Genomic DNA, 23,062 nt, shown 5'->3' on the forward strand with positions numbered 1-23,062 from the left:
CGGCGCGGCTGGGGGCGTCTTCGCGGTTGGGGACGTTGGCGCGGTTGAAGACGTCATCACGGTTGACGTCGTCGCGGTTGGGGGCGTCACCGCGGTTGAAGACGTCATCGCGGTTGGGGACGTTGGCACGGTTGGGGACATTGGCACGGAAGGGGATGCCATCGCGGTTGACGTCATCGCGGTTGCGGATGTCTTCGCGGTTGACGTCATCGCCACGATTGGGGATGTCGTCACGCATGGAGATGACGTCACCGCGCATCGGCATCCCGCCACGCATGGAGTTGTCACCACGCATGGGGACATCGCCACGCATGGGGACACCGCCGCGTGTCGGCATCTTGCCACGCCGGGGGACGTCGCCACGCACGGAGATGTCACCGCGCATGGAGATCTCATTGGTCATGGGCACCTCGTTGGCCATGGCGACCTCGTTGGCCGTTGGGATCTTCTTGCCCATGAAGATCCTGTTGCCTACAGGGATCTTTTTGCCCATGAAGACCTTGTTGGCCATGGGGACTTCATTGGCATGGGGATCTCATTGGTCATGGGGATCTCGTTGTTCATGAGGACTTCGTTGTCCATGGGGACCTCGTTGTCCATGGGGATCTCATTGTCCATTGGGATCTCATTGTCCATGGGGATCTCATTGTCCATGAGGAACCCATTGCCTACGGGGATCTCCTTGCCCATGGGGATCTCCTTACCCATGGGGATCATCTTGCCCATTGGGATCTCCTCACCCATCAGCATCTTCTTGCCCATTGGGATCATCTTGCCCATTGGGACCTCCTCGCCCATTGGGATCTTCTTGCCCATGGAGAACCCTTTACCCATTGGGACCGTCTTGCTCATCGGGATCGCCTTGCCCATCGGGATCGCCTTGCTCATGGAGATCGCCTCGCCCCCGGCGCTCGCCCTCCCCACGCCGCCCCTCTCCCCACCTCTCCCCCCTCTCCCCCAACCTCTCCCACCTCCCCCCTTCCTCCTCCTCTTCCTCCTCCTCCTCCTCCTCCTCCGACCTCTTATCCTGGGCGGCCGCGGCGGGCCCGTGGAGGAGGTAGCGCAGCAGGAGGTCGGAGGCCAGGTCGGCCAGGCGCTCCTCCTCGGCGGCGGCCTTGCGGGCGGCCTGGGCCTGCCGCCGGCTCTCGGCCAGCTCCTGGTAGCGCCGCTCCAGCAGCCGCTGCTCCAGGCTCTGCTGCTGCCGCAGCTGCCGGGCGCTGGCCCAGCTTCGGCCTCCTCCTCCTCCTCCTCGCTCCCGGTCCCGCTTGGCCTCCGCTCGCAGCCTCCCCAGCTCCTCCAGCTCCTTCAGGACTTCGTCCGGCGGCGAGGAAGAGGAGGAGGAAGGGATTTGGGGAGGGGGGAAAAAGGGGCCGGGGAGGCGAGGGGAGGGGTGGGGGCGGCTTTGGGCCAGGAGGGTGATGGAGAGGAGGAGGGCGGCGCTGCGCAAGGGGCGGGCGGGGGGGCATGGTGCCTGGGGGGGGGAGAGAAGGGGGGGGTCAGGGGGCACGGGACCCCCGCCCCCTCAAGTGCATCCCCCCTCCATGTATTATGGACCCCCACACACAATGGGTTTTCCAAAGTGTCCCCCATGCTGTGCCCCCCCCCCCCCGAAACTCCCCCCAATCCCCCCATTGGACCCCAAGTGCCAGGAGCCCCCCCCCATTGGGGTACCCCAAGGTCCCCCCCCCAAATTCTCCCCACCTCAAGTGCCCCCCAAATCCCCCCCCCCCAAGTTGCCCCCCCCAACCCCCCCCCGATTTCCCCCTCCCAAAGGCACCCGGCAGGACCCCCACATTCCCCCCGCACATGCTGGCACCTATGGGTGCCCCCCCCCCACCCCGTGCCATTACCCCCCCCCCCAGCGTCTCACACCCAGCACACGCAGCACACGCGATGCTCAGCACATACAACGTGCTACACATACGGCAGCACATGCAATTCACATACAGCGCACACGCAATGCACACGCAATGCACATGCAATGCACACGCGATGCACGCAGCACATACAATGCAGCGCTCACAACACACACAGCACATAATACACGCACAGCACATGCGTGTACAGCACATACATGGACACACAGCACATACATCGACACGCACAGCACGTACATGGACACACACGGCACATACATGGATGCACACGGCAAGCATAACACAGCACACGCGTGCAATGCACTGCACATGCTTACACATGCACAGGACATACATTTACATGCACTTCATGCATGTACACTCACTGCACATACATGTACACGCAATATACATACGTATACACACCCTGCACACAAACGTACACACACAGCACATACATTTACACACACTACATGCACGTACGCACACAGCACGTCCGTTTACGCACCCAGCACATACATGTACACGCGCTACACATACATATACATGCAACGTGCATGCATATACACACGCAGCACATGCATTTGCATGTACTGCATGCATATAAATGCACTGCTCATACGTGTAACTGCAATGTACATGCATAGACATGCAATGCACATGCATATACACTCACACACATACACGTACACTCACACGCACATACACGTACACGCACTACATGCATATACACGCACACGCACATACATGTACATGCCCTACATGCATCTACACGCTCTGCACATACAGGCAACTGCAATGTACATACGTATACGCGCACCGCACATGCATGTACATCCAATACATGCATCTACACGCAATGCACACGCATCCACACACATCACACCCACACACATGTCACACGCAGCCCACGCGTGCCGCAGGGCCGGGACACGCCGCCCACCCCCGGTTAGGGCTGGGGGGGGGGGACACCCGCAGCCGCCCCCTCCCCGTTTTAACCCAAGGGAGGGGAGGGGATTTACCGGTTCCCGGGGGGGTCGCTACGGTCGCGGGGCGCCCCCCGCTCCCTCCCCGGGCCGGGGGCGGCGGCTCCCGGTGGTGCCCGGGGGTGGGTCCCGGGGATCGATCCCGGTGCCTGGTCTCAGGGGCGGATCCCGGTCCCGGTTCCGGTGCCCGGTTGCAGATCCCGGTGCCGGTTGCAGATCTCGGTCCCGGTCCTGGTGTCGGATCCCGGTCCCGGTGCCCGGTCCCGGTTCCCAGTAGCGGATCCCGGTGCCCGGTCCCGGTGGCTGCTCCCGGTCCCGGTGCCCGGTTGCGGATCCCGGTGCCTGCTCCCGGTGCCGGTCCCGGTGTCGAATCCCGGTGCCCGGTCCCGGTCCCGGTGCCGGCTCCTCCCGTTCAGGACCGCGGACAGCGGCGCCGCCGCCTTTATACCCGCGCCCGGCTCCACGTGACCCCCATTGACGTCAGAGCCCATTCATAAAATCCGGCCGGGGCTGGGAGGAGGGGGCGCGCGGTGCGCATGCGCAGCTTCCCCCCTCCCTCCCCCTCCCGGGGAGCGGCGGCATGAATGGGCGCGGGATGAATGGGGCGGGGGGGGGGGGGGGGGGGGAAGGGGGGGCGGGAGAAAGAGGGGGAGGAACGGAGGGACCTACACACGGCCCTATACACACGGCCCTATATAAATAGCCCTACACACGGCCCTATACATACACGGCCCTATATAAACACCCCTACACACGGCCCTATACATACACGGCCCTATATAAACACCCCTACACACGGCTCTATACATACACAGCCCTATATAAACACCCCTACACACGGCCCTATACATACACGGCCCTATATAAACACCCCTACACACGGCACTATACATACACGGCCCTATATAAACACCCCTACACACGGCACTATACATACACGGCCCTATATATACACCCCTACACACGGCCCTATACACACGGCCCTCTACGCACCCCTATGCACATACACACGGCCTTATATGGACCCCTGTACACACAGCCCTGTATACACACACCCCTATACACACCTCTGTACGCACACGTCCCTATACAAACATCCTATATACACCTCCCCATATACACACACAAACCTATACACACCCAATCCCCTATACAAACACCATATACACCCACCCCTATACGCCCCCACACCCCTATACATACACCCACACTCCTATAGATGCACACACCCCCTATAGACACCCACTTCCCACCCCCTATACACCCCTATAGATGCCCCTGGAGATGCCCCTATAGATGCCCCTATAGACGACAGGCTCGCACAAGGGCATGCTCACCTCCTGCAAGGACACGGCACTCATGCTCATGCCACGTCCATAGGTGCCCCTATAGGGATGAGGGGGTGTATATGGGGGGGGGTTCTCTGTATATAGGGGAGGGGGTGTATATGGAGGGGTTGTGTATTGGGGGGGGGGGCGTATATAGGAGTGCCTGTGTATAGAGCGGGGTGTGTATATGGGGGGCGGGGGTGTATATAGGGTGTGTGTGTGTGTATGGGGGTGGGGGGTATATAGGGGGAGTGTGTATATAGGGGATGTGCATATAGGGGGTGTGTAAATATTTTTTTTTTGTGTATATAGGGGTTGCGTGTATGGGGGTGGCTGGGTAGGTGCCTATACATACCGGTGTGTACACGGGGGGGGGGGGGGGGGGGGGATTCCTGTGCACCTATAGGTGCCTATAGGTGCCCGTGTAGTCATGGGGAGGGAGTCCCTGGGTGTCTATAGGTGCCTATAGGTGCCCATGTGCCCACGGGTGGGGGGTGGGGGGGGGGGGGTGTGGGGGTGTCTCTGTGCCCCTATACGTGCCGGTGTGCACGTGGGGGGGGGGGCCCGGGGGGCCGTGCCCGCTCGCCGGTGACTCACCAATGCAGCTGCTTCTATAGGGGCGGGGGGTATGGGGGGTGGGGGCGGAGCCACCGAGCCCCCCCCCCCCCGCACCGACCCCCCCCCAGTGTATAGGGGGCGGGGGGGGGGATGAGTCACCGGGACCGCAGCCGCTTCCTGCGTGGCCCCCACGGCGCTGCGGGGACGTATGGCGGGGGGGGGGGCGTTGTATAGGGCGGGGAGGGGGGTATAGGGTCGGGGGGGATGTATAGGGTGGGGAGGATGTATAGAGCGGGGGAGGGATATATAGGGCGGGGGGGATATTTAGGGTCGGGGGAACGCACAGGGCGGGGAGGGGGATGTATAGGGCTGGGGGGGGGATATAGGGCCTGGGGAGGGGATATATAGGGGTTGGGGGGGGAATAGAGGGGTTAGGGGTGTATAGGGAGGGGGATGTATAGGGTTTGAGGGGGTTGTATAGGGGCTGGAGGGGGTATATAGGGGTTGGGGGGTTGTATAGGGGCTGGAGGGGGTATGGGGACTAGTGGGTATATAGGGTCTGGAGGGAGATATATAGGGTCTGGGGGATGTATAGGGACAGGGAGGGGTGTATAGGGTCTTGGGGGGATATATAGGGATTGGGGAGTGCATAGGGCCGGGGACTAGGGGGTAGCTAAGCATGGGGGGTGGTATAGGAACTTGGGGGGGGGAATATAGGGGTTGGGGGATGTATAGGGCCAGGGGTTATATAGCAATGGAGGAGGGTATAGGGTCGGGGGACCTATAGGGCTTGGGGGGGGGTATTTATAGGGCTGAGGGGGAGGGAAGGGGCAAGGGAGACATATAGGGACAAGAGGTCTACTGGGGGGGGGGGGGGGGGGGATATATAGGGCCAGGAGGGACGTATAGGGGCAAAGGGACTGGTGGGGACCTAGAGGGACAGGAGTGACATATAGGGGCAAGGAGAACGCAAGGGTGACGTATAGGGACAAGAGGTCAGAGGAAGAATCTATAGGGGCAAGGGGAGCCAGGGAGTGGTGATCTATAGGGGCAGGGACGTTGAGGAGGGATGTCCAGGGGCTGTATAGGGGATATATAAGGCCAAGGGGAATGTATAGGGGCAAGGATAGGGATACGGGGGCTAAACAGGGGCAAGGGGGATGTATGGGGGGGGGGGGGGGGGAACACTGTATGGGGCCATATGGAGGCTCTGTAGGACCAAGGGAGCTTTAAGGGGGCTGGGGGGGGCTGTAAGGGATGTATAGGAGCCAGGGGGATGTATGGGGGGGGGGTGTTCTATAGGGACTGTACAGAGCCAAGGGCACCTTAAGGAGGCCGGGGGGGGGGGGGGCTATATAAGGGTGGGGGAGGGTGCTGTATACAGACAGAGGTGAGGGGGTATGGGGGAAGTATAGGGTTGGGAGGGGGCTGGAGAGGGGCTCTATAGGGACTGAGGGGGCTCCATAGGGACCGGGGGAGCTATATGGGGTACAAGGGGCTCTATAAGGACTGGAGGGAGTCTACAAGAACCGGGGGGGGGGGGGGGGGGGGGTTCCATAGAGGCTGAGTGGGGCTCTACAGGGACCAGGGGGAGCTATATAGGGATCGGAGGGGGCTCTATAGGGACAGGAGGGGCTCTATAAGGACCTGGGGGGGGGGGGAGGGCTGTATAGGGTACAAAGGGGCTCTACAAGGACGGGGAGGGCTCTATAAGGGCCGAGGGGTGGCTCTATAGGGACCAGAGGGGCTCTATTAGGACGGGGTGGGGGCTCTATAGAGGCCAGGGGGATCTATAGGGGCCGGGGGTGCTCTATAGGGTTAAAAGGGGCTCTATAAGGACGGGGGGGGGCTGTATAGGGTACAAAGGGTCTCTACAAGGACAGGGGGGGCTCTATAAGAGCCAAGGGGTGGCTCTATAGGGACCGGAGGGGCTCTATTAGGATGGGGTGGGGGCTCTATAGGGGCCGGGGGATCTATAGGGACCATGGGGGCTGTATAGGGTACAGAGGGGCTCTGTAAGGACCGGGGGGCTCTATGGGGTACAAGGGGGGATCTATAGGCACCGAGGGGGACTCTATAGCATAGAAGGGGGCTCTATAAGGACTGGGGGGGTCTCTATAGGGTACAAGGGGGCTCTATAGGGACCGGGGGCTCTATAGGGTACAAGGTGTCACTATAAGCACCGAGGGGGTTCCATAGGGGCCGGGGGGGGGGGGGGGAGGGGGGTGCTCCATAGGGGCTGTGCGTGCCCCCCCCGCCCCCCTCCCGCGGATGATTCACCCTGCGGCAGCGGCGCCCCCCCCGCTCCCCCCGCCCCCCGCGAGGTGACGTCACCTCGGGATCACGTGACCGGGGGGGGTCTCCTACCGCAGAGGCAGGACCCGCCCCCCCCCCCTCGGGGGTGGCCCCGCCCCCTTCCCGCTCTGGCCCCGCCCCCTCCCGGGTTGGGGGGCAGTTCGGGGCCGACCCCCCCCCCCCAGTGACCCCCACCTCAGTCTGCGCCTATGAGGCCCCCTCCCCAGTGTCCCCCAGTAACCTCCCAGTGTCTCCCAGTAACCTCCCAGTGTCTCCCAGTAACCCCCAGTGGCCCCCAGTAACCCCTGGTGGCCCCCAGTAACCCCTGGTGGCCCACCCAGTGTCTCCCAGTAACCCCCAGTGGCCCCCAGTAACTCCCAGTGCCCCCCCCAGCGTCTCCCAGTAACCCCCAGTGGCCCCCCGTGCCCCCACCACTGTCTCCCAGTAGTCCCCAGTATGTCCCAGTAACCCCCCAGTGCTCCCCCTAGTGTCTCCCAGTAGCCCCCCAGTGTCTCCCAGTGGCATCCCAGTGTCTCCCAGTGCCCCCAGTGCCTCCAAGTGTGTCCCAGTGACCTTCCAGTGTGTCCCAGTGCCCCCCCCGTGTCTCCCAGTGCCCCCCAGTAACCCCCAGTGTCTCCCAGTAACCACCAGTAACCCCCAGTGTCTCCCAGTAACCCCCCCAGTAACCCCCCCCCAAGTCCACCCCATGCCCCATTCCCCCCCCTTCTCACCGGGGGAAGGGGGGCAGCATCCCCCTGTTGCCATGACAACCGTTGCCAGGCAGCCCAGGCCCGGTCGCTACAGCAGCGGTTGCCATGGCAGCGCCGCTGCGCCCCCCCCCCAGCGCATCCCCCCGCATTTCCCCTCCACTTTGCACCCCCCCCGTTTTCACCCCCATTCCCCCCTTACCCCCATCCTTCCCCCCTTACCCCCCAATGCCCCCCCTTGCCCCCCTTACCCCCATCCTCCCTTATTGCCCCTCCATCACCCCCCTTACCCCCCATCACCCCCTATTGCCCCCCTATTGCCCCCCTTGCCCCCTTACCGCCCCTTTCTCTATCGCCCCCCTTAACCCCCATTGCCCCCCATTTCTCCCTCTCCCTTACCCCCCATTTACCCCCCTTACCCCCCCATTCTCCCCCTCTTACCCCCTATTGCCCCCCTTATCCCCCATTACCCCCGTTACCCCCCGTTGCCCCCCTTATCCCCCCATTACCCCCTTACCCCCCAATGCCCCCCTTATCTCCCCATTACCCTCCCTTACCCCCTATTGCCCCCCCTTATCCCCCACTACCCCCTTACCCCCCCTATTGCCCCCCTTATCCCCCCATTACCCCCCTTACCCCCCATTGCCCCCCTTATCCCCCCACTACCCCCAATACCCCCCCATTGCCCCCCTTATCCCCCCTTACACCCCATTGCCCCCTTATCCACCCACTATTTCCCTTACCCCCCCATTGCCCCCACTTATCCCCCTCTACCCCCTTACCCCCCCCATTGCCCCCCCTTACCCCCCCATTACCACCTATTACCTCCCTTATCCCCCCATTACCCCCCCTTACCCCCTATTGCCCCCCTTTATTCCCCCACTACCCCCTTACCCCCCATTGCCCCCCTTAATCCCCCATTATCCCCCATTAACCCCCTATTGCCCCCCCTATCCCCCCAATACCCCCCCTTACCCCCATTACCTCCCCTTATCCCCCCATTACCCCCTTACCCCTATTGCCCCCTTATCCCCCCATTATCCCCCATTACCCCCCATTGCCCCCTTACCCCCCATTACCCCCCTTACTCCCTATTGCCCCCCGATCCTCCCTTACCCCCAATGCCCCCCCTTATCCCCCATTACTCCTCTTACCCCCCATTGCCCCCCCTGATCCCCCCTTACCCCCCAATGCCCCCCTTATCCCCCCATTACCCCCTTACCCCCCATTGCCCCCCTTATCCCCCCATTACCCCCCTTACCCCCATTGCCTCCCCTTAATCCCCCATTACCCCCCATTGCCCCCCCTTATCCCCCAATACCCCCTTACCCCCCTATTGCCCCCCTTATCCCCCAATACCCCCTTACCCCCCATTACCTCCCCTTATCCCCCCATTCCCCCCCCCCTTACCCCCTATTGCCCCCCCACCCCCCGTTATTCCCCCATCCTCCCCCCACCCCCCCATTCCCCCCTTACCCCCTCTTCCCCCCATTCCCCCCCTCCCCGTCCCTCCCCATTGCCCCCCTCCCTCCCTCCCTCCCTCCACACCCCCCCCCCCGCCCCGGTCCGCGCATGCGCGCGGGGCGGCGGCAGGGATGCGGGCGGCGGGCGGGCAGCGGGGCAGGCGGCGCCGTGGCTTAGTTGGTTAAAGCGCCTGTCTAGTAAACAGGAGATCCTGGGTTCGAATCCCAGCGGTGCCTTTTGGGGGCGCGCCTGTGAAATAGGGGGGGGGCGTCTGCAATTGGGGGGGGGGGGCGTCTGAAGGGGGGGGGGGGGGGCTGTGTCATGTGGGGGGGCGTCCCAAATTGGGGGGGGGGCTGAAATTTTTTTTGGGGGGGGGTCCTAAATGGGGGGGGGGGGGGGGTTCGTGAAATGAGGGGGGTCTTGGGTAATGTGGGGGGCGTCCCAAATTGGGGGGGCGAGTCCCAATGGGGGGGGTCGTGTGAAATGAGGGGGCGGGGGCGTGTGTAATGTGGGGGGGGAGTCTGAAATTTGGGGGAGGGGAGTCCTAAATGGGAGGGGGGGGCGTGTGAAATGGGGGAGTTGGGGGGGGGGGGGGCTTGTTTAATGCAGGGGGGCGTCGCAATTGGGGGGGGGCGTCCCAAATTGGGGGGCGAGTCCCAATTGGGGGGGGGGCCGTGTGTAATGGGGGGAGTCTGAAATTTTGGGGGGGGTCCTAAATGAGGGGGGGTCTTGGGTAATGTGGGGGCGTCCCAAATGGGGGAGGGGGGCGTTTGAAATGGGGGAGTTGGGGGGGGCTTGTTTAATGCGGGGGGGCGTCGCAAATGGGGGGGGCCGTGTGAAATGAGGGGGCTTGGGGAGGGGGGCGCCCCAAATGGGGGGGGTCGTGCGAAAGGGTGGGGGGGCTTGTTTAATGGGGGGGGGCGCCCCAAATTTGGGGGGGTGAAATGGGGGGGCTTGGGGAATGGGATGGGGGCATAAAGGGGGGGGGGGGTTAAAATGGGGGGGGGGGGTCCTGGATATTTGGGGGGGGCGGTTGTGTGTAACGGGGGGGGGTAAACGGACAGGGGGGGTTGGGGAATGGGGGGGGGGTGAAATGGGGGGGGTGTAAAGGGGGGGGGTGCGAAATGGGGGGGCTGGGAGTTTTGGGGGCGGTTGTGTGTAGGGCGGGGGTGTAAATGGGGAGGGGGTGTAAATGGGGGGTGTAAATGAGGGGGGGGTGTAAATGGGGGGGGCCTGGGTGTGAAGGGGGGTCTGGGTGTGAAGGGGGGGGTCTTGTTGGAATGGGGGGCTGAAAAAGGGGGGGCTGGGTGTAAATGGGGGGGGGTCCTGTTGCAAAGGGGGCGGGGGGGGGGGGCTCGTGCAATGGGGGGGTCCTGCCTCAAAATGGAGGGGTCGGATACAAAGTGTGGGGGGGTCCACATGCGGGGGGGGTCCTGTTGTAATGGGGGGGGTCCTGTTTTAATGGGGGGGGTCCACATGCAATTGGGGGGTCCCACGTCAAAGGGGCGCCCCGCACAACCCATTGCAGCGTGGAAACGGGCACCGGGGGGGGTCTTTTTTGTGGGGGGGGGCCGGGGGGGGGGGGGCAGAGCACGGTGAGCCTGGCGCGGGGGCAGCCCGGCGGCCGCCTTGTGGCGCTGGAAGAGGCGCTGCAGCTGCCGCACGTAGAGCGCGTGGACCCGCTCCACTTCCTCGGGGGGGGGCCGCGGGAGGCGGGGAACCTCCAGGGGGCTCCCACTGCGGGGGGGGGGAAACACGCGTGGGGGGGGGTAAATTGGGTGGGGGGTAAAGGAAGGGGTATTGCCCCCCCCGTCTTCCCAGCGCAGGGCGGGAGGCGTGACCCCCCTCCCCCAATCTCATCGTGACCCACGCGTGTCCCCCCCCCACGCGTGTGCCCCTCCCAAACCCCACCCCAAAGCCTCTTTCCTTACCCCCCACCCCCTATATCCCCCCCCCCACTCCCTCATATCCCCCCCACGCCCCCCTCCCTCCCCAAAAGCCCCCCAACCCCCCAAAACCTCTCCCCCTCCCACCCCCCAAGCCCCCCACCCCACGCGTGTCCCCCCCCCAAACCCCACCCTACAAATCCCCCCAATACCTACCTCTAACCCCCAAAACCCCACCCAAAAAACCTCTCGCCCCCCCAAAACCTCTCCCCCTCCCCTCCCACTCCCCCACTCGTGTCCCCCCACGCGTGTCCCCCCCACCCCACAAATCCCCCATCCCCACCTCTACCCCCCAAAACCTCCCCCCACAAAAAACCCAACCCCTCTCCCCCACCCCGTGCCCACCCACCCGTGCCCCCCCCACGCGTCTCCCCCACCCGTACCCCCACCCCAAAACCCCCCCAAGACCCAACTCTCCCCCAAACTCCCCCAAAACCTCCCCCCCCAAAAATAACCCTCTCCCCAACTCGTGCCCCCCACGCGTCCCCCACCCCCAAAATCCCCCCACTACCCACCTCCACCCCCAAACCCCCTAAAAAAAAACCCTCCCCCCTAAAAAACCCCAGCCCTCTCCCCCTCTCCACGCGTGTCCCCCCCACGTGTCCCCCCACCCGTACCCCCCACCCCCAAAACCCCCCCAATACCCACCTCCACCCCCCCAACCCCCTAACCCCCCCCAAAACCCAACCCTCTCCCCCTCCTCCCATCACCCCCACTCGTGCCCCCCCACGCGTGTCCACCCCACTCGTGTCCCCCCCACCCGTACCCCCCCAACCCCAAAAATACCCCAAATACCCAACTCTCCCCCCAAACCCCTCCAAAACCTCCCCCCCAAAACCCAACCCTCTCCCCCCTCCCCTCCCCCACCCCCACGCGTGTCCCCCCCACGCGTGTCCCCCACGCGTGTCCCCCCCCCCCCCAAAACCCCCCCAATACCCACCTCCACCCCCCCAAACCCCCTCGAAACCCAACCCTCTCCCCTCTCCCCCCTCCCTCCCCCCACCCCCACGCGTGCCCCCACGCGTGTCCCCCCACTCGTGTCCCCCCACCCCCAAAACCCAATACCCACCTCACCCCCCAACCCCCCCAAACCCAACCCTCTCCCCCCTCCCCTCCCACCACCCCCACTCGTGTCCCCCCACGCGTGTCCCCCCCACGCGTGTCCCCCCCACCCCCAAAATCCCCCCAATACCCACCTCCACCCCCCAACCCCCCTAAAACAAACCCACTCCCCCCAAAAAACCCCCAACCCTCTCCCCCTCCCCCCACCCCCACGCGTGTTCCCCCCCCGCGTGTCCCCCCACCCCCCCGCTCACCCACGACCGTGAGGGGCACGGCGAAGGGCAGCAGCGGGAGCCCCCGGCCCCAGAAGAGGCAGGGCGAGAAGCCGAGCAGCGCCTTCACCCCCCCCTGCAGCCGCCGCCCCCACGAGCCCGGGGAGGCAGAGCTGGGGCAGGGCCCCCTCCTCCCCGAACACCAGCACCGGCACCAGGGGGGTGCTGGAAAACGGGGGGGGGGGGTCAGGATGGGGGGGGTCACCCGCCCCCCCAAAAAAAAAAACTCGGGTGGGGACCCACACCTTGCCCCCCCTTTCCCACCTTGCTCACCCATTTCCCCACTATTCCCCCCATTTCCCTCCCCCCCATTTCCCACCCTTATCCCCCCATTAACCCCCCCAAGCCACCCCAAATCCCCCATTCCCCTCATTTCCCTCCCCCCAAAAAAATCCCCCTACCCCACCTCTTACCGCCCCATTCCCCCCCCCAATCCGCCCATTTTCCCCCATACCCCAATTCCCCCCATTCTCCCCCATCCCCCCCAATCCCCCATTTCTCCCCCCAAACCGCCTTTTTTCCCCCCTTTACCCCCCATCCCCCCCTTACTTCCCCATTCCCCCCAACCCCCCCATTTCTCCCCCTTTACCCCCCATTTCCCCCCATTCACCCCCCAACCCCCCATTTCCCCCATTCACCCCTATTACCCCCCTTCACCCCTTTGCCCCCCAATTTGCTCCCCCATACCCCCCATTTCCCTCCCCCATTCCCCCCCAAATCCCCCATTCCCCCTTATTACCCCCCCATTTCCCCCCATTCCCCCTTTTCTTCCCCAACCCCCCTATTTCCCCCATCCCCCCAAATCCCCCATTCCCCCTTATTACCCCCCCATTTCCCCCTCCATTCCCCCCTTTCCCCCCCAACTCCCCCATTTCCCCCCATTTCCCCCCTTCCCTCCAACCCCCCCATTTCCCTCCCAACCCCCCCTGTCCCCCCATATCCCCCATTCCCTCCTTATTACCCCCCTTTCCCCCCTTTTCCCCCCAAACCCCCCTATTCCCCCCAAATCCCCCATTACCCCCCCCATTTCCCCCCTATTCCCCCCCCTATTTCCCCCCAAATCCCCCATTCCCTCCCCAAACCCCCCCTATCCCCCCCCAAATCCCCCGTTACCCCCCAAATCCCCCCGTTACCCCCTCGCCCCCCCCCCCGTACCCGCAGCTGAGCGCCAGGCGCACGAAGCCGCGGCGGCCCCTCAGGACCACCCGGTGGGTGCCGGGGGCCCCCTCGAGCGCCTCGGCCGCGCCGCCCACGGCCACCACCACGGCCTGGTCCCGCTGCGCCAGCACCCGCTGCAGGCACCCGCGGCTCACCGGGCACAGCCCTGGGGGGGGCACCCCGAGATCGGACGGGACCCCCACACCGACCCCAAAAACCCCAAAGGCCCCACAATGGTGTCACGGACCCCAAAATCCCAAAGTCCCACTAGGCCCCAAAATGATATGACGGACCCCCAAAATCCTATTGAATCCAAAAGGCCTAATGTGTCCCAAAATGGCTCGATAGACCCCAAAATCCTACTGAATCCCAAAGTCCCGATAGGCCCCAAAATGGCACCAGCACCCGCTGCAGGCACCCGCGGCTCACGGGGCACAGCCCTGGGGGCACCCCGAGATCAGATGGGACCCCCACACCGACCCCAAAAACCCTGCAGACACACGGGGCCCAAAAGTCCCGTAATGGTGTGACAGACCCCAAACCCCTTAAACCCCCAAATCCCCCAAAACCCCTCAAATCCCCCAAAACCCCCAACCTCCCCCAAAACCCCCAAACCCCTTAAACCCCCCAAACCCCCAAATCCCCCCCCCAAAACTCTCCAAATCCCTTAAACTCCCCTAAATCCCCAACCCCCCAATCTCCTAACCCCCCAAATCCCCCCAAATTCCCCAATCCCTCCCAAACCCCCTTATGTCCCCAAATCCCCCATTACCCCCTTTTCCCCCAAAATCCTCCAAACCCCTTAAACCCCACCAAATGCCTTAAAGCCCCCAAACCCCCCAATTCCCCCAACCTCCCCTAAATCCCCCAAAACCCCCAAATCCCCCAATCCACCCCCGACCCCCCTAAACCCCCCAAAACCCCCAAAACCCCCAACCTCCCCCAACCCCCCCAAATCCCCTAACCCCCCCCAAATCACCCCAAATCCCCCAAACACCTCCAAACCCCTTAAACTCCCCCAAACCCCCCAATCCCCCCAACCTCCCCTAAATTCCCCAACCCCCCCCATGCCCCAACCTCCCCAAATCCCCCACATCCCTTAAACCCCCCAAACCCCCCCGAACTCCCTAAACCACCCTGAACCCCATTACACCCCCAAATTCCCCAATCCCCCCCAACCCCGCCAAATCCCCCAACCCCCCAAACCCCATAAACCCCTCCAACCGCCCCAAACCCCCAATCCCCCCAAGACCGATAAACCCCCCAAGACCCCATAACCCCCCAAAACCCATAAACCCCCAAAACCCCATAACACTCCAACCCCCATAATACCCCCAACCCCCATAACCCCCAAACCCCCATAAACCCCATAACCCCCCAAAACCCAATAACCCCCCAAAAACCACATAACCCCCCAAAAACCCCATAACCCCCCAAACCCCACCCAACCCCCATAAACCCCCCAAAACCCCATAAACCCCCATAAACCCCCCCCAACCCCCTAAACCCCATAACCCCCCAAAACCCCCAAAACCCCATAACCCCCCAAATCCCGCAATCCCCCCAAAACCCCATAAACCCCCAAAACCCCATAGCCCCATAAACCCCCAAAACCCCATAAACCCCCCAAAAAAACCCAACCCCCAAACCCCATAACCCCCCAAAACCCCCAAAACCCCATAACCCCCCAAACCCCATAACCCCCCCCAAAACCCTAAAACCCCATAACCCTCCCAAAACACTCCATAACACCCCCCTAAACCCATAAACCCCCCAAACCCCATAACCCCCAACCCCCATAACCCCCATAAACCCCCCAAACCCCATAAACCCCATAACCCCCCAACCCCAAAACCCCCAAATACCCCTAAACCCCATAACTCCCCCAAACCCCATAAACCCCCCCAACCTCCATAACCCCCCAAATACCCCTAAACCCCACAACCCCCCCAAACCCCATAACCCCCCCAAAACCCCATAGCCCCCCCAAACCCCATAACCCCCCCAACCCTCCCAAAACCCCATAAACCCCCCAACCCCCATAACGCCCCCCCCATAACCCCCCCACCCCATAACCCCCACCCCATAACTCACCGGCCGCCAGGGCGTACTCGCGGTACAGGGCAGGCGGAAGAGCCCGGCCAGGGCGGCCAGGCTGGGGCGCAGCCCGGGGCACGGCCCCCCGAGCCCCCCGGCCCCCCAGGCCCCGCGCCCCCCGTGGCGAAGGCCCCGAACACCCCGATGCAGGCGACGCCGTGCGGGTGGGCGGCCAGCAGGTAGCTGCGGCCCGCGGGCAGCGGCGCCGTGCGCACCACCTGGGGGGTTGGGGTTTGGGGGTTTTAGGGTTTGGGGGCATTTGGGGTTTTGGGGGTTTGGGGGCATCTGGGGTTTTGAGGGGTTTAGGGGGATTTGGGGTTTTGGGGGGATTTGGGGATATGAAGGGTTTTGGATGGGATTTGGGGTTTACGGGGGTTTGGGGGATTTGGGGTTTGGGGGGATTTGGGTATTTGAAGGGTTTTGGGGTTTGGGGGCATTTGGGGTTTACGGGGGTTTGGGGGTTTTGGAGGGTTTTAGGGTTTGGGGGGTTTTAGGGGGATTTGGGGTTTGGGGGATTTGGGTATTTGAAGGGTTTTGGGGTTTGGGGGGATTTGGGGTTTTGGGGGGTTTGGAGGGGATTTGGGGTTTTGGGGGTTTGCGGTTTTGGAGGGGATTTGGGTATTTGAAGGGTTTTGGGGTTTGGGGGATTTGGGGTTTTGGGGTTTGGAGGGGATTTGGGGTTTTGGGGGGTTTGCGGTTTTGGAGGAGATTTGGGGTTGGGGGGTTGGGGGTGATTTGGGGAGTTTTGTGGGGATTTAGGGTTTGGGGGCTTTTAGGGCTTTGGGGGGTTTAGGGAGGGTTTGGGGTTTGGGGGGGGGTGGGCGGCCAGCAGGTAGCTGCAGCCCGCGGGCAGCGGCGCCGTGCGCACCACCTGGGGGGGATTTGGGGTTTGGGGGGTTTTAGGGTTTGTGGGGGATTTGGGGTTTACGGGGTTTGGGGGGATTTGGGGTTTTGGGGGTTTGGGGGGCATCTGGGGTTTTGAGGGGTTTAGGGGGATTTGGGGTTTTGGGGGATTTGGGGATATGAAGGGTTTTGGCTGGGATTTGGGGTTTACGGGGGTTTGGGGGGATTTGGGGTTTGGGGGATTTGGGTATTTGAAGGGTTTTGGGGTTTGGGGGGCATTTGGGGTTTTGAAGGGTTTTGGGGGGTTTTGGAGGGTTTTAGGGTTTGGGGGGTTTTAGGGGAGGGTTTGCGGTTTGGGGGGAGTGGGCGGCCAGCAGGTAGCTGCGCCCGGTGGGCAGCGGGGCCGTGCGTACCACCTGGGGGGTTATGGGGTTTTGGGGGGATTTGGGGTTTTGGAGGAGATTTGGGGAGTTTTGTGGGGATTTAGGGTTTGGGGGGTTTAGGGGAGGATTTGGGGTTTGGGGGGGTGGGCGGCCAGCAGGTAGCTGCGGCCCGCGGGCAGCGGCGCCGTGCGCACCACCTGGGGGGGGATTGGGGTTTGGGGGTTTTAGGGTTTGGGGGCATTTGGGGTTTACGGGGGTTTGGGGGGATTTGGGGTTTGGGGGGATTTGGGTATTTGAAGGGTTTTGGGGTTTGGGGAGCATTTGGGGTTTTGAAGGGTTTTGGGGGTTTTGGAGGGTTTTAGGGTTTGGGGGTTTTAGGGGGGTTTGCGGTTTTGGAGGATTTGGGTATTTGAAGGGTTTTGGGGTTTGGGGGGATTTGGGGTTTTGGGGGGTTTGGAGGGGATTTGGGGTTTTGGGGGTTTGCGGTTTTGGAGGAGGATTTGGGTATTTGAAGGGTTTTGGGGTTTGGGGGGATTTGGGGTTTTGGGGGTTTGGGGGGATTTGGGGTTTGGGGGGATTTGGGTATTTGAAGGGTTTTGGGGTTTGGGGGGCATTTGGGGTTTTGAAGGGTTTTGGGGGGTTTTGGAGGGTTTTAGGGTTTGGGGGGTTTTAGGGGGATTTGGGGTTTGGGGGGATTTGGGTATTTGAAGGGTTTTGGGGTTTGGGGGGGATTTGGGGTTTTGGGGGTTTGGAGGGGATTTGGGGTTTTGGGGGGTTTGCGGTTTTGGAGGGGGATTTGGGTATTTGAAGGGTTTTGGGGTTTGGGGGGATTTGGGGTTTTGGGGGGTTTGGAGGGGATTTGGGGTTTTGGGGGTTTGCGGTTTTGGAGGAGATTTGGGGTTGGGGGGGTTGGGGAGTGATTTGGGGAGTTTTGTGGGGATTTAGGGTTTGGGGGCTTTTAGGGCTTTGGGGGTTTAGGGGAGGGTTTGGGGTTTGGGGGGTGGGCGGCCAGCAGGTAGCTGCAGCCCGTGGGCAGCAGCGCCGTGCGCACCACCTGGGGGGGATTTGGGGTTTGGGGGGTTTTAGGGTTTGGGGGGATTTGGGGTTTTGAAGGGTTTGGGGGGGTTTGGGGGTTTTGGGAGGGATTTGGGTATTTGAAGGGTTTTGGGGTTTTGGGGGATTTGGGTATTTGAAGGGTTTTGGGGATTTGAAGGGTTTTGGGGGGATTTGGGGTTTTGGGGAGTTTTGTGGGGATTTAGGGTTTGGGGGGTTTTAGGGTTTGGGGGGGTTTAGGGGGATTTGGGGTTTGGGGGGGGTGGGCGGCCAGCAGGTAGCTGCAGCCCGCGGGCAGCGGCGCCGTGCGCACCACCTGGGGGGATTTGGGGTTTGGGGGTTTTAGGGTTTGGGGGGGATTTGGGGTTTACGGGGGTTTGGGGGGATTTGGGGTTTTGGGGGGGATTTGGGTATTTGAATGGTTTTGGGGTTTGGGGGGGGTGGGCAGCCAGCAGGTAGCTGCGGCCCCTGGGCAGCGGGGCCGTGCGCACCACCTGGCGGGATTTGGGGGGGTTTAGTGTTCTGGGGGGATTTTGGCTTTTATGGGGTTTTAGGGGTTTGGGGGGATTTGGGGTTTTGGAGGGTTTTGGGGGTTTAGGTTTTTGGGGGGATTTGGAGTTTAGGGGGTTTGTGGGGTTTTGGGAGGGATTTGGGTATTTGAAGGGTTTTGGGGGGATTTGGGGGTTTTGAAGGGGATTTAGGGTTTGGGGGTGATTTGGGATTTTGGAGGGTTTTGGGGGACGACTTGGGGTTTTGGAGGGGATTTAGGGTTTGGGGGTGATTTGGGGTTTTGGAGGGTTTGGGGGGATTCGGGGTTTTGGAGGGGATTTGGGGAGTTTTGTGGGGATTTAGGGTTTTGGTGGGTTTTAGGGCTTTGGGGGGTTTAGGGGAGGATTTGGGGTTTTGGGGGGGTGGGCGGCCAGCAGGTAGCTGCGGCCCGCGGGCAGCGGGGCCGTGCGCACCACCTGGGGGGTTGGGGTTTGGGGGGATTGGGGGTTTTGGGGCGGGGGTTTGTGGGAATTGAAGGGTTTTGGGGTTTGGGAGGGATTTGGGGTTTTGGGGGGTTTTAGGGGGTTTGGGGAGGATTTTGGGTTTGGGGAGTTTTGGGGTTTAGGGGGTTTGTGGGGTTTGGGTATTTGAAGGGTTTTGGGGTTTGGGGGGCATTTGGGGTTTTGAAGGGTTTTGGAGGGTTTTAGGGTTTTGAGGGAGGATTTGGGGTGATTTGGGGTGATTTGGGGAGTTTTGTGGGGATTTGGGGGGTTGGGGTTTTGGGGGGATTTGGGGTTTGGGGCGGATTTGGGAGAGTTTTGTGGGGATTTAGGGTTTTGGGGGGTTTTAGGGTTTTGGGGTGGGGTTCAGGTTTTGGGGGAGTTTGGGGGGATTTGGGGTTTTGGGACGGATTTAGGGTTTTGTTGGGTTTTAGGGGAGGGTTTGCGGTTTGGGGGGGAGTGGGCGGCCAGCAGGTAGCTGCGCCCGGTGGGCAGGGGGGCCGTGCGTACCACCTGGGGGGGTTATGGGGTTTTGGGGGAGATTTGGGGTTTTGGAGGGTTGGGAGGTTTTGGGGGGGATTTTTGGGTTTGGGGGGTTTGTTTTTTGGGGGGTGATTTGGGGTTTTGGGGGGTATGGGGGTTTTGGGGGGAGGTTGGGGCGTCGGGATATGGGTCATGGGGGGTGTGGGGACATGGGGGGATTTGGGGGGACACGGGGGAGGTTGGGGGGGGCGTGGGGACATGGGGGGCGTGGGGGGATATGGGGGCACGGGAGAGGTTTGGGGCCATGGGGGGGGGCTGTGGGGGGCGCCCCCGTACCTTTATGGGGAAATAGTCACAGAAATGTTCCCAAATCTTCCAGTTCCGCACCCAGCGGTTGTGCCGCGGGCCTGGGGGGGGGGGCACGGCTGTCACAGGGGGAGGGGGGCACAGGGGGTCCCTGTCCCCTTGTCTCCATGTCCCCCCCACACCCCCATGACCCCATATCCCCCTCATGACCCTCCCCCATACCCCCATTTCCCTCCATGCCCCCCATCCCTCCCCATAACCCCCCGACGACCCCATAACCCCCCCATGCCCCCTGTCCCCATATTCCCCCCGTGCCCCCATATCCCCCCATGACCCCATTTCCCCCATTCCCCCCTTTCCCCCCACCTCCCCCGACCCCATACCCCCCCGACCCCATAACCCCCACGACCCCATAACCTCCCCACGACCCCCCCATGCCCTCCCTGTCCCCATTCCCCTCCCATGACCCCATATCCCCCCATTTCCCCCACCACCCCCGACCCCATACCCCCCCATGACCCTATAACCCCCCCAAGCCCCCCATCCCCATATTCCCCCCATGACCCCAAATCCCTCCCTGACCCCATTTCCCCCCATTTCCCCCATTCCCCCTCAAACCTCCCAATTCCCCCCACCCCCCCAACCCCACACCACCCCCCGACCCCACACCCCCCCACCTCTCTCGGGGCCGTGCCAGTCCCACAGCCACCACCCCCAGTAGAGGGTGGGCAGCAGCCAGAAGCGGGTGCGCAGCAGGGCCCCCAGCACCAGCACCGCGCACGGGCCTGGGGGGGCCAAATTCCTCGGGGGGGGCCCCAAATTCCTCGGGGGGGCCCCAAATTCCTCGGGGGGCTATCTCTCCCCCTCCCCCAAAGGCACCCCCAAAATCCCCTTCCCAAAACCCCAAAACCCCCAGGAAGCAAAAAACACAGCCCTAAATGCGCCCCCCCCCCAAATTAACACCCCCCAAATTAACACCCCCCAATTAACCCCCCAATTAACCCCCCCAAATTAAGCCGCCCCAAATTAAGACCCCCCAATTAACCTCCCCTGAATTAACCCCCAAATTAACCCCCATTAATCCCCCAATTAACCCCCGCAATTAAGCCCCCAATTAACCCCCAACTAACTCCCCTCAATTAATCCCCCAATTAGCTCCCCCAATTAGCCCCCCGCAATTAACCCCCCCAATTAACCACCCCCCAATTAACCACCCCCCAAATTAAGCCCCCCAATTAAGACCCCCAATTAACCCCCCCAAACCAACCCCCCCAATTAACCACCCCCGCAATTACCCCCCCCAATTAACCCCCCCAATTAACAACCCCCCAATTAGCACCCCCGGAATTAACCCCCCCAAATTAACCCCCCCCAAATTAATTAACCCCGCAATTAACCCCCCATTAACCCCTCCCAACCCCCCCATTTACCCCCACCCCCCAGACACCCCCCAAAATGCCCCCCATAAAATTACCCCCCCACACCCCCGCCCCCCAGTGCCCCCCAATCCCATTACCCCCATAAACCCCCCAAAACACCCCCAAACCCCATTCCCCCCCCAATACCCCAAACCCCACCGCCCCCCCACCCCCCAAAGCCCCCCCCCCAAAAAGGTGCCCCCCCCAAATCCCCCTGCCCCCCCCCAGGCCCCCCCAATGCCCCCCAATCCCATTACCCCTCCATAAACCCCCCAAAACGCCCGCCAAACCCCATTTCCCCCCCACACTACTCCAAACCCCACCGCCCCCCCCACCCCCAACCCCCCCAGGCGCCCCCCCCCATTTCCCTGCCCCCCCGGCCCCCCCAAAAAGCCCCCTTAATGCCCCCCAATACCTCCCCCCCCGAAACCCCCCAAAACACCCCCCAAATCCCACTCCCCCCCATAATACCCCAAACCCCACCGCCCCCCCCCACCCCCCAAACCCCCCCCCGGTGCCCCCCCCCCCCAAATTTCCCCGCCCTCCCCAGCGCCCCCCCCAATGCCCCCCAATCCCATTACCCCCCCATAAACCCCCCAAAACGCCCGCCAAACCCCATTTCCCCCCCCAATACCCCAAACCCCACCGCCCCACCCACCCCCCCCCACCCCCCGGGTGCCCCCCCCCCCCCCCCCCCCGCCCCCCCGCGCCCCCCCGCACCGAGGCAGAGGAAGGTGAGCATCCATTGCACCACGCACAGCGCCTGCACCCAGCTGCGAAGCATGTCCTGGGGGGGGGCATGTCGGGGGGGGCATGTCACGACATGGGGGGGTCACGACAGCCCCCCCCCCCCAAATAAACACCCCCCCCCCCCGCGAACCTCCCTGGGGCGCCACGTCCCGCGCGGCCGCCGCACTTGCCCCCCCCGGGCAGGGAGGGGCCGGGAGGCGGCTCCGGAAAAAGGGGGGGGCGGGGGGGCAGCACCCCAAAAAAAAAAAAAATAGCCCCCCCACCCGGATATTTATGGCGCCCCCCCCCAAGAACAGCGCCCCAAAAGTTTCCCAAATCTGGCGTTTTTAGCCCCAAAACGGCACCCCGATTTTTAGCCCCCCCCCCGCAGCACCCCCCCCAAAAAAAACTTTTTTTGCCCCAAATTGTGCCCCCCCGCACCACGAATCCCCCTCTTTTTCCCCAATTTGTTTCCCCTCCCCCCCGCACCCCAAAATGAAACTTTTCCCCCAAACTTTGCCCCCCCCCCGGACCCCAAAAGCCCCAATTTCCCCCCAAATACCCCCGAACTGTGCCCCCCGCACCCCAAAACTGAAAATTCCCCCCAAAAGACCCCTCATACTGTGCCCCCCCCCAAATTCCCCGTTTCCCCCAAATTTTGTCCCCCAGCACCCTAAAACCCCAATTCTCCCCCCCATTTGACCCCCAGGACCCCAATTCCCCCCATTTGTCCCCCCCGCACCCCAAATCCCCCATTTTCCCCTTAAACTGTGCCCCCCCCGCACCCCAAATCCCCCTTTTGTCCCCCCAGGACCCCAAATCCCCCCATTTTCCCCCAAACGGTGCCCCCCGGGACCCCAAAGCCCCCATTTCCCCCCAAAAAACGTGCCCCCCACTCCAAATCCCCCCATTTTCCCCCCATTTCCCCCCTCCCAACCCCCCCCATTTCCCCCATTTTTGCCCCCTAAAGCCCCAAATCCACTCATTTTTTCCCCCAATTTTGCCCCCCAGGACCCCAGAAACCCCTTTTTTTTTCCCCAAAATGTGCCCCCCAGGACCCCAAAGCCCCCAATTCCCCCATTTGTCCCCCCCGCACCCCAAATCCCCCCATTTCCCCCCATTTGTGCCC

At 62.7% G+C, this 23,062-nt stretch overlaps 1 protein-coding gene and 1 non-coding gene across 2 annotated transcripts; one reads left to right on the plus strand and one right to left on the minus strand.

Annotated features, from left to right (window-relative positions):
* Positions 1 to 826: 826 nt before the first annotated feature.
* On the minus strand, positions 827 to 22,143 carry LOC136787822 (2-acylglycerol O-acyltransferase 3-like). Its single transcript, XM_066985150.1, is given in 12 exon segments — positions 827 to 1,471; positions 4,180 to 4,265; positions 12,457 to 12,575; positions 12,577 to 12,639; positions 13,630 to 13,798; positions 15,727 to 15,753; positions 15,756 to 15,851; positions 15,854 to 15,947; positions 19,817 to 19,887; positions 20,464 to 20,571; positions 21,925 to 21,991; positions 22,085 to 22,143. Coding segments are annotated over 11 exon segments (1,542 nt in total). The 5' UTR covers positions 21,989 to 21,991; positions 22,085 to 22,143.
* TRNAT-AGU (transfer RNA threonine (anticodon AGU)) lies at positions 9,357 to 9,430 on the plus strand. The gene has a single exon. It is a non-coding gene; the product is annotated as a tRNA-Thr (tRNA).
* Positions 22,144 to 23,062: the final 919 nt, after the last annotated feature.

Source organism: Anser cygnoides, chromosome 31 (assembly GCF_040182565.1).
Source record: "Anser cygnoides isolate HZ-2024a breed goose chromosome 31, Taihu_goose_T2T_genome, whole genome shotgun sequence".
In the NCBI taxonomy this organism is placed as follows: Eukaryota; Metazoa; Chordata; class Aves; order Anseriformes; family Anatidae; genus Anser; species Anser cygnoides.